The sequence below is a fragment of the Nothobranchius furzeri genome, chromosome 5 (assembly GCF_043380555.1).
Source record: "Nothobranchius furzeri strain GRZ-AD chromosome 5, NfurGRZ-RIMD1, whole genome shotgun sequence".
Lineage (NCBI taxonomy): Eukaryota > Metazoa > Chordata > Actinopteri > Cyprinodontiformes > Nothobranchiidae > Nothobranchius > Nothobranchius furzeri.
In genome coordinates, this window is record NC_091745.1 from 2792115 (window position 1) to 2807070 (window position 14956).

Consider the following 14956-nt stretch of genomic DNA (forward strand, 5'->3'; position numbering starts at 1 on the left):
CTTTACATGCAAATCTGTAGTTGAGTTGCACTCCACATGATTAAATAAATAGAACTCAAATCACTTTATTTATAGACATGACTTCATATAAATGGTTTTTATGGGCTATTTCAGCTGCATACATGGAGGTTAAGCTTGGAAATGGCCCTAAATGTTTTTAGTCTCCAGTTACTAGTTGTCAGCACATCTCAAATTCATGTAATAAAATTAAATAGTGAGGTGTTACCCATAAACATCATTCACCATTTTTTATCCCCCTACATGGAGATGAAAGTGGTTGGCATTTGGCCTGTGATCTGGCCCAAAATAAGTTCCACCCAAGTCAAAATGACATTTATCCAGAAGCCACATTTGATCAGGGCTGTTACCTTGTGAAGAAGCATGATTAAATGGTTATATTTAATCCTGAGATTTGCCCTATAAATGTTTTTATATATATGTGTGTAGCTTATATTTTTTCATGGCATAAATTGATCAGAAAAAGTGTATATATGTTATGAAGAAGAATAAGCCTGCAAATTGCTCACTTCACTGAAAGATCTTTGCTCACTTCATACTCATACTTCATCAGTCAGATGCCATCTTGCTATGGCATTTTTGTGAATAACACCCATCAAATTGAGGTCATTCTGATTAGTGAACTGAGAAATAAAAACTTCCATTTTTGATGCAAATGTATCGCTCTGTAAGTGCCTGTGTGGTTTTATTTCTAGGTTGTTGTAGGAAATAAAAACGGACACCAATCAATGGTGGCATCTTGTGAACCTTTAGTACTAAATTACAGATTCCAAATGAGTTGCTAGGGTCAAAAGTTGGTTTAGGGTTATGTTTGGAATCTATCATTTGTGCTGGTAAATTTTTGCAATGTATTACGTCCTTACAAAGATTAGGATGCAAACATTTGCATGTTATTGGAAGACATATACTGTACTGTACAGCTCAGACAGCCCAAATACCCTGATTTCCAATTTAAATGGCTTGCTTCTTTGATTTTTGCCTTGATTTTTACCCTGTCCAGAATTTCAGGACAAGAACACGTATGCACAAAATCTCCAACTCAAGCGGGCAAGTTAGAATATCCAGTGAAATGAGTGTTAATGATTTTGGGCATAGGGAACATCCAGTCTCCCAACAGAAATGCCCTGGCAGAGATTAAAACCAGGGACAGTGATCCCATCATTAATGATGGTTATTTCATGAGATTATTGTTTGATCTAGAATCTATATATCTTGTTATTTGAACATACTTTTGATTCTGCTCTGGGGGAAAAAAAAGACTTATGTGAATTTAGGGCATGGATTTCTTTAACTGCTTGTGTTACATGGGCATCTTTTCCTGTCAACCGCACTCTCCCTTTAGGGGATACAAAAGCTATGTGAAATCCAAGAAGCCCCCTTCATAAAAGCCCTCCAAGGCGAGAAGATGAAAGGTCATTATAAGCATGCAAGGAGATTTTAATTCTGTTCCAAGATTCCAAGACAACCTTTAGTTTTTTTCCAGGACGTGAATGGCTTGGCAGCACAGTGTTTGTTGCAGAGGACATCTCAAATAGAACATTGCTTGGATGCAGGGAAGGGCTGTGCCATTTCAAAGCACTAAGCAGAATTTGATTCCCTTGTTGATTTATTGGAGAGGGATAAACTTTTTTTTAATGTTTCTTCTATCCTCATTTAAAGTATATGATTATCAAAATCCCTTGTATTGTTTTTGTCTAATGTGTTTTCTGCAATGGCATTAATATGTAGTACAAATTCATAACGCAACAACCCTCTAACAATGGAATCTAAATGGGCAAAGACAATTGCTGTGTCTGGACTTTTTGCCAATAAATGTGCCAATTTCATGCCAATGCTGCGTGATATGAGCAATAAGAAAAGGAACAATTTGAGGAGAATATAGCAAAAACATATAACTAAAAATATACACACCAAAAATATACTTTTTGTAGTACATGTTGATATTAGAAGATATTGTGCTACATATGAAAACAATAAAAGAAAGACATTTCAGAAAAGTTATGATTGTTCATTTTTTATTGTAAAATCAAGGATCCCAAACCATCTAATTCATATTTTATGAACTCAGCTGAGTGGACTTCATTGAAGCGATGGCTGTTACTCTGCAGAGTCCGACTGAAAAAGAAAAGATTTGAACTTCATTAGAAATTATACATATTCAAAATTAGGACTTTTTTTTACTGACTTATAAAGTAAACACAGCTTTAACTGGCAATGCACTTCTTGAACAACAGTTCAAACTCTAGTTTCCTTGAAATGAGAATTCACCTTTCCAACATCACGGCTCTTGGCTCTGAGCTTGTTGACCTGGGACTCAGCGATGTCAGCGCGCTCCTGAGCTTCTTCCATTTCATGCTGAACCTTCCTCAGCCTGGACATGTGGGTGTTGGCCTGCTCCTCCTAGGAATTATTTAAGATTATACCAGGGATTAAAGTTCTCCATCGTAGCGACGGAAATCTGTCAGTTGAAATAATCTGAAAAAAGTTCTGTCAAAATTTCTTCTCTCGCTCGCTTGGGTTTAGTAGTGTCTCTCGCTCGCTCACTTGCTCTCTCCTGTTGCTAATTGAAACGCGCACCGGTGTTGAAATGCGTTTTTCCACCGTTCTGCACCGCCCAAGCTGCAAAAACGCGCGCGCTCATTGCTCGCTCCCGCGGTGCGTACAAACACAAACAGTGCACGCACCAGGCGCTGGGATTCTAACAGAGCCAAAAAAGCTCTGATATCACAATGAGAGCTAACGTGATGAGCAGAACCGGGACCCAAATTCCCGGTGGGCCGACCTGAGGTCGGTGTTTTTAGTCGTCTCTTTGTTTTTTTGTGTTCAGTCATGACAGTCCGCTTATCACCTGATGATGAGAGGATTTCTCCTGTCAGTGGAACAGGTGAGCTGCTGAACAAGCGTTAGTTCCTAGAAACACTTTCTATGCCCAGATTGTGACCTGTTATTTATAATTTTATAATTAATATTAAGTGAATGCACTAAACCCAAAAATGATAGAAGATAAGATCAAAAATTGTTAATCATATTACTATCAAATATAAATAAGTATAACAGATAACTAATCTTAATGAAATAATTATGATTATATTTCATTTCTAATGTTTGGATGTCTGTGAACATTACAGAGTATTCAGATTGGTGTAAAGAACATGATATTATTAATAACAGGTCATGATCTATAGCTGGTCTGAGGTATAAAACTGCCCTGGGCCTAAAGCCCTGCAGGTATATTTAGTTTCTATAAACACCAACAACAAATAAATAGCAGCAGCTGGATTCTACTTTGTTCCTTAAATTGAGCCACGTAGTTCTGCAAATTCTGCAGCTCACACGGTCAACATGGAGCTCTGCCAGCTGATTGGTTCTTTTGGTATCTAGAGCAGTTCTGGTTCTGAGCAGCATGGGTGCATCAGTGGATTTCACTGTACTCTGTGTTCATAATGGATTAAGAAAGGACAGGAAAACATTGTTAACTCAAATATATCATTATAATGAACACATATAGATACTTTATCATACATACCTACCAGCCTGTAACTCTACTTTTCCCCCCAAAAATGCACCAGACTGATGCGTTTAAATATAAAATGTCCAATAATTTTTTTCCGGGGGCCATGCCCCCGACACCCCTGGAGTACTTTAATACTTATCATCTTTTTTACCTCAGAGAAATCTCAACACCCACACTTTTAAACACTGTGTATGTGAACGGGTTTTTCCACATTTTTCAGAAACAAGAAGAATACTGACCTTAAAACTAATCAAAACCTGAATAGTGGCTGCATGTAAACGATGCCGTGCCCCCCCCCCCCCCCCCCCCCCACACACACACACACACACACAATAATTCTCGGTCAGATGAGAACTTTTTTGCTTCAATCCCTGGATTATACTCAGATGTAACTATAGAATACTTTCAAACTGTCTTGAATGCTGATGCTGTCATTAGCCTTTGGATGATTGTTTCTTAAGCTGCACCTTCTGCACTGTAACTGCTCACCCTTTGTGTATTTGTGTATTTAATTTGGTCTAAATTTATTTGTGTATTTTAATTGTGCTGTCACGTTGCTTTCAATGTTCGTGCTATTCTTGCTAATGGAAAGCACATTAAATTGCCTGTGTGTATGAAATATGCTATGTAACTAAATCTGCCTTGCCTAAATTAGCTGTTTCTAAATTTATGTTAGTGAATCAAATATTTATTTACTTTCATTTACTGAATTAGATACACGTAAAATAAAATATGTGACTTACAGCCTCCTCAGCCTGTCTCTTGTAAGCCTTGACTTTGAGCTGCAGTTTGTCCACCAGATCCTGAAGTCTGAGCAGATTCTTCTTGTCCTCCTCGGTCTACACACAAAGTGTTTTATGAAAGGTGCTGCACATACAAAAATAACATTACGATATTGTAACTTCTTTCATACCTGGTATGTCAGCTCTTTGACTCTTCTCTCATATTTTCGAACACCCTTAACAGCATCAGCTCCACGTCTCTGTTCATTCTCAATTTCAGCCTCTAGTTCACGGACCTGTTAAAAGGTAAAACTTTTTTTAACAATATTGTGTAAAATGTTTGCATTTTAACAATTACTAAATAACTAAAATTACTACAAAATATAAGTATTTAGAGCATATAACAATCATACCCTATGTTCCAGTTTCTGGAGCTGCTTCTTGCCACCTTTCATGGCGAGGTTCTCAGCCTCATCCAGGCGGTGCTGCAGGTCCTTAACTGTGACCTCCAGGTTCTTCTTCATCCTCTCCAGGTGAGAACTGGTGTCCTGCTCCTTCTTCAGCTCCTCAGCCATCATGGCAGCCTGGAATGATTGATTATCTCATGTTAAAGAAAGCTTCAAATCTGTTATGAAATTGAACACAAAAAGTGACAATAAATATTCTAATGATGAAAACCCACATCGGTGATAGCCTTCTTGGCTTTCTCCTCAGCATTTCTTGATTCCTGAACAGCATCCTCCACCTCACCTTGAACTTGGACAAGATCTGACTCCAGCTTCTTCTTGGTGTTAAGAAGGCTGGTGTTCTGTAAAAAAAAAAAGATCAAAATAAAAATTTTGAGCATATATGTTAAATGTCATTTTTGGCTTTCAGTTCTCATAAATGAATAGAAACCAACCTGAGAGTGGAGCAGTGCAACACGCTCACTGGCATCAACCAACTCCTGCTCAGCCACTTTACGTGCTCTCTCAGTCTGCTCCAGAGCAGCTCTCAGCTCCTCAATCTCAGCCACCATCAGACCATTCCTGCGCTCCACCATGGCAACCTGCTCCTTCATGTCTTCCTGTCCTCTAAGAGCATCATCAAGGTGCAGTTGGGCATCCTAACAGCAAAAGTATGGATCACTTCACACTTTGTTTTCTTTTAAACTTCTATTACATTCAGACCTAACCCCAGCCCCACCTTGAGTTGTCCCTGGACATTCCTCAGTTGTTTCTGGGCCTCAGCAGCCTGCCTGTTGGCATGGCTCAGCTGAATCTCCATCTCATTCAGATCTCCCTCCATCTTCTTCTTGATTCTCAGGGCATCGTTCCTGCTCCTGACCTCAGCATCAAGAGTGCTCTGCATGGAGTCAATCACCCTCTGGCTGTTTCTCTTGATCTGTTCCATTTCCTCGTCCTTCTCAGCAATCTTCCTGTCAACCTCACCCTTGACCTGGTTGAGCTCAAGCTGGACACGAATAATCTTAGCCTCCTCGTGCTCCAGAGTGCCCTGTGAAGAATTTAGAACTACTTTAATAAAAAAAGTACCATTGAACTAATGTAGAACTTAATTTTAATGGTAAAAAAATTTAAAAAGACCTCTGCTTCCTCCAGAGCTGACTGAATTTCAGATTTCTCAGTCTCAACAGTCTTCTTTGCTTTCTCCAACTCATGGATGCTCTTTCCTGTCTCACCAAGCTGTTCAGTCAGATCTGAGATCTCCTCTAAAATTTTAAAGAAAACTTATTAATTGCTTAACTACAAAATAAGTTGGATCTTGATTTGTTAAGGGATTCAAAGTAGATTTTAGTCATCTGTATATTATTTATTCAAAATAGACAAATTGATGACTTCAAAACAAATATATCATTCTTGCCAAATGTTTTTATGTTTTTCCATTTGTTATGATGATTGACATACGCTGCAGGTTCTTGTTCTCCCTCTTCATGGTCTCCAGCTGATCCAGTGCCTCCTCATAGGAGTTCTTCATCTTGAACAGCTCAGTGCTTAAAGAACGAGCCTCCTTTTGGGCTCCTTCCAGCTCTGCTTGGCTCTCCTCATACTTCTGCTTCCATTCTGCCAGCACCTAAAAATATTACATTAAATATTAAAATAATGACATTAATAAGTATTGTGCATTTTTATTGGCAGAAAGCTGACATTACTTTTAACAATATGGTACCTTGTCAAAGTTCCTCTGTTTCTTGTCAAGGTTGGCAGCCAGAGCATTAGCTCTCTCTACATCAATCATGAGGTCCTCCACCTCACCCTGCAGCCTCTGCTTGGTCTTCTCCAAAGAGGCACACTTGGAGTTCACAGCCTCAATGGATTCCTCAGCCTCTTGCAGGCGCTGGGCAAGCTTTTTCCTTTGGTGAAGAGGTGTTTCAGTTAATTAGTGGAAAATACCATAAATTTAAAGTACACATAACAAAATTGTAGGCACGTACTTGGCATCCTCCAGCTCCTCAGTGCGTTGGATGGCATCAGTCTCATATTTGGTTCTCCACTGAGCCACCTCACTGTTGGCCTTAGACATTCCTCTCTGGAGCTCAGCCTTGGCCTCCTGCTCCTCCTCAAACTGCTCCCTGAGCAGATCGCAGTCATGGCGGGCAGACTGAACAGCATGGGCCAGGGCGTTCTTGGCCTAGAAAACACAGTCAGTGTGAAACAGGTATTATTTTACCATTATTACACAAAAGTCTGGGGTGATTTAGAAGGCAACATTATTTGTCAATGCACACTGAATAATTAGTTTTCTAGGGAAAATGGAGTTTTTGAGTAACAAATAATGTCACATTTCAGTACCTTCACTTCCTCTTCCACGTGTCTCTTGAGCTCCTCAATCTGCTGAGTGAATGCCTGCTTGCCTCTTGTCAGCTGAGAAACAAGAGCTTCTTTCTCCTCCAGCTGGCGACCCAGTTCACCTGTGAAAATTGCACATGCATTGATGCACTTGGTGCTTTGAATGTAGCATTAAATACGTTGAATGCTAGTTCACGTACCATTCTCTGTCTGAAATCTTGCCTTCTGTGCATTAATGTCATTCAGCTGACGAACATTTTCATCATTTTTGGCTTTAATTTCACTGAGTTGGTCCTCAAGGGTTCTGCACATTTTCTCCAAGTTGCCCTGAAACCACAAAATGTTTATTTTATTTTGTGATATTTTATCAGACTCACAACTTATTATAAAAATGAGATGTGTCTGTTCACCTTTGCTTTGGCAACAGCCTCCATGTTGCTGGAGAGGTCATCAATCTCCATCTTGTACTCGCTCTTCTCCTTCTCCAGCTTCTGCTTGACGCGCTGCAGGTTGTCGATCTGCTCTCCCAGCTCTGCAACGCTGTCGGCCTGCTTCTTGCGGAGAGCTGCTGCTGTGGCTTCATGCTGGAGGGTGGATTCTTCAAGGTCACGACGAAGCTTCTGGAACTCAGCTTCACGCTTCTTGTTCATCTCAATCTGAGCAGCTGTTGCTCCACCAGCTTCCTCAAGCCTCTCACTGATCTCCTCAAGCTCCCTGGAGAGGTCAGCTCTCTGCTTCTCAACTTTAGCACGAGCAGCCCTCTCAGCTTCTATCTCCTCCTCCAGCTCCTCAATACGAGCCTAGAATTTGACAAATGAGAGTAACATTTAAACTGGTTCATTAACTTGAAAGTAACAGAGTTATGCATTGATATAATAACAAGAGTTTTATAGGAATATATACCTGGAGTTCTTTGATCTTCTTCTGAAGCTGAGCACCAAGGGACTGTTCATCTTCAATCTTGCTGAGGAGTTGGCTGATTTCAAAGTCCTTCCTTGATTTTGACAAAAAAATAAAAATAAAACACATTAGTCTGAAAGAAATAAGCTTTTATATTGTAAAATAAATCATGTATTTTCATTTACTTCTTGATTTTCTCATCAGATTGCTGCTTGTCATTCTCCAGATCCATAATGGACTCCTGGGCCAGTTTGAGATCTCCTTCAAGCTTTCTCTTGGCTCTCTCAAGATCCATACGAAGCTTCTTCTCTTGCTCCAGTGAGCCTTCAAGCTGTCAGATGATACATGTTTCTACATCAACAACAATCGTTTATGCTAGTCCAAATAAAATGATGTAGTAAAAAACAGTTTTCTTACATCATCCACTTGCTGTTCCAGCTTTGTCTTGGCCTTGGTCAGAGTGTTGACTTTGTCTTCCTCTGCCTGAAGATCATCCAGTGTTTGCTGATGGGCCTCCTGGAGAGCTTTCTTCTCCTTGGTCAGCTTAGCAATGGCCTCATCTTGAGTAGCCATCTCTTCTGTCAGGTTTTTCACCTACATGAAACATGAAAAATGCATTAAAATACATCTAACTGCATACATGTACACAGCTCTGTAACTTAACACCCTAGTAGTATCAGACTAACTGATTTGCACCTTGTTCTCAGTGGCATGTTTCTCCTTCTCCACTTTGGCCAAGGTGAGCTCCAGGTCATCAATGTCCTTCTTCAGCTCAGAGCATTCATCCTCCAGTTTCCTCTTCTTGGCAGTCAACTCAGCATTGATTTCCTCTTCATCCTCCAGTCTCTCGGATGTCTCTTTGAGTTTAGCCTCAAGCTGAATCTTGCTCTTGATGAGCCCTTCACACCTTTCCTCAGCATCTCCAAGATTCTCAACTTCCTATGAATAGTATTGGTGGAAAAAGATTTTATCGTTCCATTAATGCTCTGATATCCCTACTGTAAGAACATCAGGTACATTAAATACTATAAAACCTGTAACATGCAAAGTTTGTATCAATCAACCAATCAATCAATCAATCTATCAATCTTTATTTATCACCTTGTACTGCCTTTAAGAAAGCCCAATGCGCTGGACCACACATGCAAAATGGCATGTTGAGATATAAAAGAAGCAATAAAACAAGTTTTTTAAATTAAATTGTACGTCAAATATCCAAGTATATGATAACAGTCTTGTTGAGACATTTTCCTACTCACAGCAGCAACTTGGAGCTGCAAGTCATTCTTCTCCTGGAGCAGGGAAACCATTTTCTCCTCCAGCTCCTTCTTCTTGGCCAGAGCAGTAGCCAAGTCTGTTTTCATCTTGTCATAGTTCTCCTTCATTTGCTGCAGCTCCTTCTCAGTCTCAGCACTCTTCAGAAGAGGCTTGATCTTGAAGTACAGTTTCAGCCATGGCCAGTTCTTCACATTCATGAATGAGCGAACATTGTACTGAATTGTGTAGATTGCTTCTCTGGAAGGTGGAAAAATTTTCAGTTTTACTGTTAAGACATATGAACCCTTTAGTAAATCTGATAATAATCCCACCTTCTCTCCATCATCTTGACAAACTCCTTCCTCATGACATAACCTCTGCAGAGAGCTTGAGTCATGGTCACCAGCTCAGCCAGTTTATCATCTCTCATCTCCTCAAGTGTACCCAGCAGACCAGCTTTGAAGAACACCTACGTGGCCACAATAATGGTATTGCTTTTCAGTACCTATGAATACCACTTGGTAATTTTTTTGTAATTGATATAATGTAGAAATATACCTTAGTGTGTCCAAACTTGTACTGAGTGTGGTCCACATCAATGGAGCCCAACAGCTTCTCTGAAGCCTTCTTGTTGTCGATGAACTGTCCCTCAGGGATGACACTGGCATTCAATACTTTGTATCTGAGGAAAAAAACTAGTTAGAGTTTTTTTCTACTTGACATTCAAAAAACAAGTTTGCATGTTTGTAGTAAAATAAATGTAACCTCTGCTTGAAGTCACCATAAAGGATTCTGCTGGGGAAACCCTTTCTGCAGATCCTGATACCCTCCAGCACACCGTTGCACCTCAGCTGGTGGATGACCAAGAAGTTCTCCATAAGACCTGAGTGTTGAAGATACGTTAGACTAGTTCAACTTTATTTCCTTGAATGTCTTAGTGAAATGAACAGTGGCAGTTCTTACCTGGGGTCTTTGATTCATTGGGAATCAGGCAGCGCACAAAGTGAGGGTGAGTGCTCCTCAGGTTGGTCATCAGCTTGCCCAAATTCTCCTGTAAATCAGCATTGTAAAACAAATTTTTTGTAATTTTTTCATTGGATTCACACTGTTTTCAGATGTCTCAGAAATAACATACCCTGAAAAGAGCAGACACAGTCTGGAAGGAACCACCCTTCTTCTTGCCACCCTTCTTACCACCGCCACCTTCAGCTTTACAAATAAACAAGATTACACATTATGTGACTGACAAGAAAGAATTTTGTTTAGCAGATATAATCGATTTCTTGCTGTGCCAGAGACAAAGAATCATACCAAACAGATTTATGGAGACAAAATTGATGCTACCTTGTTAGTCAAACATTATTTCACATTTGGCTCACTATATTTTTTCCAATTTAAAAGAACTCCAAACATTTGAATGAATCTACATTTCCGATAGAAATCTAGACAGAATGTAGCAGAAGCAAAAAGATTTTGCTTTGCAGGTCAGTCTAGCCATTCTCTATAGGAGCCTCAGCAGGTCTATCATTTACCTGAACAGTTTTGTGTCTTGCCAATCACAGCACTCTATTGGTTTGGTGGGCCAATCACAATGCTCCATCGGTTTGGTAGGTGATGACATTGGCTTGTTTGAATTTGGCATACATTTTGAACTATTTAGACTATAATCAGTCTCACACTTAACTGTGCTGTAATGTTGACTGAGTTATTACTTACCCTCAGATCCAGCATGGGTTGCATAAAGGTGAGAGAGGAGTTTGTTTGAAGACTTCTGGTAGAGCTGAACAACTGAATCATTCAGTGGGTCCTTGTTCTTGTCCAGCCAGCCAGTGATGTTGTAGTCCACTGTGCCAGCATAGTGAACCAGAGAGAAGTGAGCCTCAGCCTTGCCCTTTCCAGGCTTTGGCTTCTCAAAAGCTTTACTTTTGCCAAGATGCTGGTCATTCAGCTTGTTTTTGAAAGTTGTGTCAGAAGCCTTGGGGAACATGCACTCCTCTTCAAGGATGGAGAAGATACCCATTGGCTAAAGAATGTCACATTAAAACAAGCATATGATTGTTGTTGGAATTAATCAGATAATTGGGTTTTACTTAATTCAAATAATCTCTTCTTACCTTCTCAATAAGCTCAATGCAGGCAGCCAAGTCCATACCAAAGTCAATGAACTCCCATTCAATGCCCTCCTTCTTGTACTCCTCTTGCTCCAGGACAAACATGTGGTGGTTGAAGAACTGTTGCAGTTTCTCATTGGTGAAGTTGATGCAGAGCTGCTCCAAGCTGTTGAACTGTAATCACAGAAAATGTGTTCATTTTCATGGCAAAATAGTATCATTCTCTAAACAGATCATTTTAACTACTCACATCAAAGATCTCAAATCCAGCAATGTCCAACACTCCAATGAAGAAAGCTCTTGACTGCTTTGTGTCCAACATCTCATTGATACGGACGACCATCCACAAGAACATCTTCTCATAGATTGACTTGCACAGAGCCATGACAGCATTGTTGACCTAAAACAAACAAACTATTAGATTTGACATAATTTGGAATATATTTTTTCTAAAATACTTAATAGTGAGAAGTTCTTGCTTTGTTCTATTTACCTGGGGGACGGTCTGACCTTTGGTGACCATCTCATTTCCGACCTTGACTCTTGGGTAGCACAGAGCTTTCAGCATGTCAGCTGAGTTCAGGCCCAAAAGGTAGGCGATTTTGTCAGCGACTGATGGAAAGAAAGATAATTATCAGTAAAATCAAATCTGTTCAGTCATACTCAGGTGTGACAATAATTTTCCACTTTAAGAAAAACTTGAGATATGTGTCAACTTGTGAAAAAATTAACTGTTTACATATGGGATGATCATCTATAATCACCCTCAGTGCCGTCTGGTTCAGCCTGCTCCTCACGCTGCTTCTGCTTGAACTTCATGTTGCCGTGATGCATCGCAGCACCAGTCAGCTTGTAGATGTTAATCTTCTCATCAGCAGTGAAGCCCAAGATATCAATTGCAGTCTACAATGGAAATTAAACATTTATTTTTTATCTGTCAAAAATTTGACCCTATTATGGTTTACTTTTTCCCCCTTTAATATAGACATACATCTGTTGCAATGAACTCCTCCACATCATTGATACTCTTGACTGTCACTTCACCCTGACTAATCATATGATAGTCATAGGGGTTGGTGGTGATCAGCAGAGCCTCTGCAAGAAATTGAACGAAAAAGTTAAAACATAAAATCACATTATACTTTTTCATATTTCATTCTAATTTAATTAACATACCTAGAAGCTCAGGCTTGTGGCCTGTCATCAGCTGATAGAAGATATGGTAGCTCCTCTCAGCAGACAACTGGAAGGTGACACGGGACTTCTCCAGCAGATCTAAGACAAAAAATTTAATTTGACAAATCTATTAATTCTCTACTCATCATTAAATACTTTGACATGAATCACTAAGTTTTTCCAGTCTTGCAACATTCATGTGTAAATTCACTCAAATGTTCCTGAATTGGTGAAAAGTCACTTACAAGTTTCAATATCAGCTGAAGCTAGCTTTCCAGAAGTTCCAAAATGAATTCTGATGAATTTACCCTAAAGACACCACACTGCTGTTATTAGCATTCCTGATCTGCAACTCAAAACAACTTTTGTTTATTTCTGCTGCTTTATCACTTACAAAACGAGAAGAGTTGTCATTCCTCACAGTTTTGGCATTACCATAAGCTTCCAGCAGAGGGTTTGCTGCAATGATTTGATCTTCCAGTGAACCCTAAAAGATCAATTTCACCCATTGTTTTATTGTGAATATTTTATAAACAAAAACTATTTCATTGTAGTAGTTTTTTATATACCTGCATTTTGCTTGTAGGTGCTGACTCCGCCTTCTTTGATCCAGTCACTGCAATTGTTGCAAAGTACTGGATGACACGCTTGGTGTTGACAGTCTTTCCAGCGCCAGATTCTCCGCTGAGGTATAAAAGACAGAGTTTTGATACCTAAATGAATTATGTGGTTTAGCTTTGTTTTTATACTCCTGCAAACCGTCTAACTCACGTGATGAGGATTGACTGGTTCTCACGATCTGAAATAAAGATTTAGTTTCATTAGATGTGCAATAAATTTAAATATATGTCATGTAATAATCGTATCCTCTAGGGATGAAAATACCATACCAGTGAGCATGAACTGATAGGCATTGTCAGAGACTGAGAAGATATGGGGTGGAGCCTCAATCCTCTTCTTGCCTCTGTATGCTCCAACAACAACAGCATCATATACAGGAAGCCACTTGTAGGGATTCACGACCACACAGAACAACCCAGAGTAGGTCTGGAAAAAGACATTTCTGCTTCAAATCATGGTCTGGATTTTACATAAATTATTATTTTTGAACTCAGACAAGCTAAGATAAGTTCATTACCTAATATCTTTATTTATCATTGCGTATGTGTTCTTTCTGATCTCAAGTTAAGTAAAAACTTACGTAGATCATCCATGATGCAAAACGATCTTTGAGGTTATACAACACACAAGGCTCGTTGAGGTGAGTCATCATGGCCATGTCCTCAATTTTGTCGAATTTTGGAGGATTCATGGGATGGATGTCATCCTCTTTCACGGTGACAGTCTTCACAAAAAATATTTGAAGAAAACTGTCTAAATATAAAGTTTATTTACAGTGTAAACAATATCTAATTTTCACTTACTTTTCCTCCAGCAGTCTCAACAGTGGCTTTGCCACCCTCCTTTTTCACCAGTTTACACTTGACATACATGTCATCAGCATCAACCACAAAGTAGGCTGTTTTAGCATCAAACGGAGTGTTCTGAGCCTCAATCCTCTCTCTCTCTGGCTTGCGGAGGTAAATAGCCGCAGGGCCATACTGCTCCATCTCAGCGTCGGTGCTCATTTTGTCACCTTGTTGATGCTAAAAGAAAAACAAATTTTACTTACTATAGTCATTGTTTATTGTGATAAATCTTTAAATAATTTCTGAAAATAAAAAATAAATCCTACCTCAGTTTATTCCAGCTGAGTGGCCAAACTTTGGTGGTGTCTAAAAGTGCTTTCAGTGAAATATTGACATAATCTTTAAGTATAGGTATTAACATAAAATGTCTAAAAATTCTTCTCAGAATCTTTGATGCTTATTTTAAATGTTGACATTTGTGCAAAAATTATATATGCTACAGTTGTTAAAAAGTATCTACAGTACAGCCTTACTAATTCTAAAGTAACAAGTATTTACAAACATATAGTACCTCTGAAGTAACTATCTTATAGTTGTATTTATATTCACAACACATTACTAGGCTTAAGCATGAAATCAGACATTTAAAGCAAACCAAATAATTTGATGTAAACACAGAAACCACTAACCTGTGGGATGGATGCCTTTCAGTTCTCTGAGGATTCTGAGGCTGCTGCTTTTATACGGGCTGAAATTGTCTTGTCAGCAACAGTCCGCCTCTCGATTTGGTCAAGCATCCTTGTCATCTTAAGACCCATCGTGTGACATTTCAGGATTAGCCTGCTATTTTTTTATATCACATTCATTACCTTTATAAATTATATTACAATAAAACCTAATAATTATTTTTAATAAATGACTGAGTAAACTTTGAACATTTAGAAAGACCAATTAAATTAGCAAAAGTAAAGAAAATAAGTTGATAAAAACTTTCAAACTTCATCATTGAAATAATATAAATGTTGTGTATCATATCTTCTTTAGTAGCTTGTACAAAAGCAAG

General features: G+C 39.1%; 1 protein-coding gene across 1 annotated transcript in view; it reads right to left on the minus strand.

Moving 5' to 3' along the window:
* LOC107378336 (uncharacterized) overlaps window positions 1–14655 on the minus strand; it is a 28492-nt gene extending 13837 nt beyond the window's left edge. Inside the window, exons 1-41 of the mRNA XM_015948480.3 lie at window positions 14583–14655; window positions 14220–14268; window positions 13909–14130; window positions 13686–13829; window positions 13375–13531; window positions 13256–13283; window positions 13054–13168; window positions 12879–12971; window positions 12730–12793; window positions 12485–12583; window positions 12300–12403; window positions 12073–12211; window positions 11802–11920; window positions 11559–11708; window positions 11312–11482; window positions 10914–11220; window positions 10333–10406; window positions 10161–10248; window positions 9963–10080; window positions 9756–9879; window positions 9530–9666; window positions 9200–9455; window positions 8637–8879; window positions 8358–8534; window positions 8126–8271; window positions 7944–8034; window positions 7451–7840; window positions 7241–7367; window positions 7044–7162; window positions 6686–6882; window positions 6421–6604; window positions 6159–6324; window positions 5838–5962; window positions 5440–5748; window positions 5156–5359; window positions 4937–5062; window positions 4668–4838; window positions 4446–4550; window positions 4276–4371; window positions 2287–2418; window positions 2120–2133 (exon numbers count right to left, since the gene is read on the minus strand). Coding sequence (XP_015803966.3) covers window positions 2120–2133; window positions 2287–2418; window positions 4276–4371; window positions 4446–4550; window positions 4668–4838; window positions 4937–5062; window positions 5156–5359; window positions 5440–5748; window positions 5838–5962; window positions 6159–6324; window positions 6421–6604; window positions 6686–6882; window positions 7044–7162; window positions 7241–7367; window positions 7451–7840; window positions 7944–8034; window positions 8126–8271; window positions 8358–8534; window positions 8637–8879; window positions 9200–9455; window positions 9530–9666; window positions 9756–9879; window positions 9963–10080; window positions 10161–10248; window positions 10333–10406; window positions 10914–11220; window positions 11312–11482; window positions 11559–11708; window positions 11802–11920; window positions 12073–12211; window positions 12300–12403; window positions 12485–12583; window positions 12730–12793; window positions 12879–12971; window positions 13054–13168; window positions 13256–13283; window positions 13375–13531; window positions 13686–13829; window positions 13909–14112 — 5813 coding nt within the window. The 5' untranslated portion in view covers window positions 14113–14130; window positions 14220–14268; window positions 14583–14655. The remainder of the gene's footprint in view (window positions 1–2119; window positions 2134–2286; window positions 2419–4275; window positions 4372–4445; window positions 4551–4667; window positions 4839–4936; window positions 5063–5155; window positions 5360–5439; window positions 5749–5837; window positions 5963–6158; window positions 6325–6420; window positions 6605–6685; window positions 6883–7043; window positions 7163–7240; window positions 7368–7450; window positions 7841–7943; window positions 8035–8125; window positions 8272–8357; window positions 8535–8636; window positions 8880–9199; window positions 9456–9529; window positions 9667–9755; window positions 9880–9962; window positions 10081–10160; window positions 10249–10332; window positions 10407–10913; window positions 11221–11311; window positions 11483–11558; window positions 11709–11801; window positions 11921–12072; window positions 12212–12299; window positions 12404–12484; window positions 12584–12729; window positions 12794–12878; window positions 12972–13053; window positions 13169–13255; window positions 13284–13374; window positions 13532–13685; window positions 13830–13908; window positions 14131–14219; window positions 14269–14582) is intronic.
* Window positions 14656–14956: the final 301 nt, after the last annotated feature.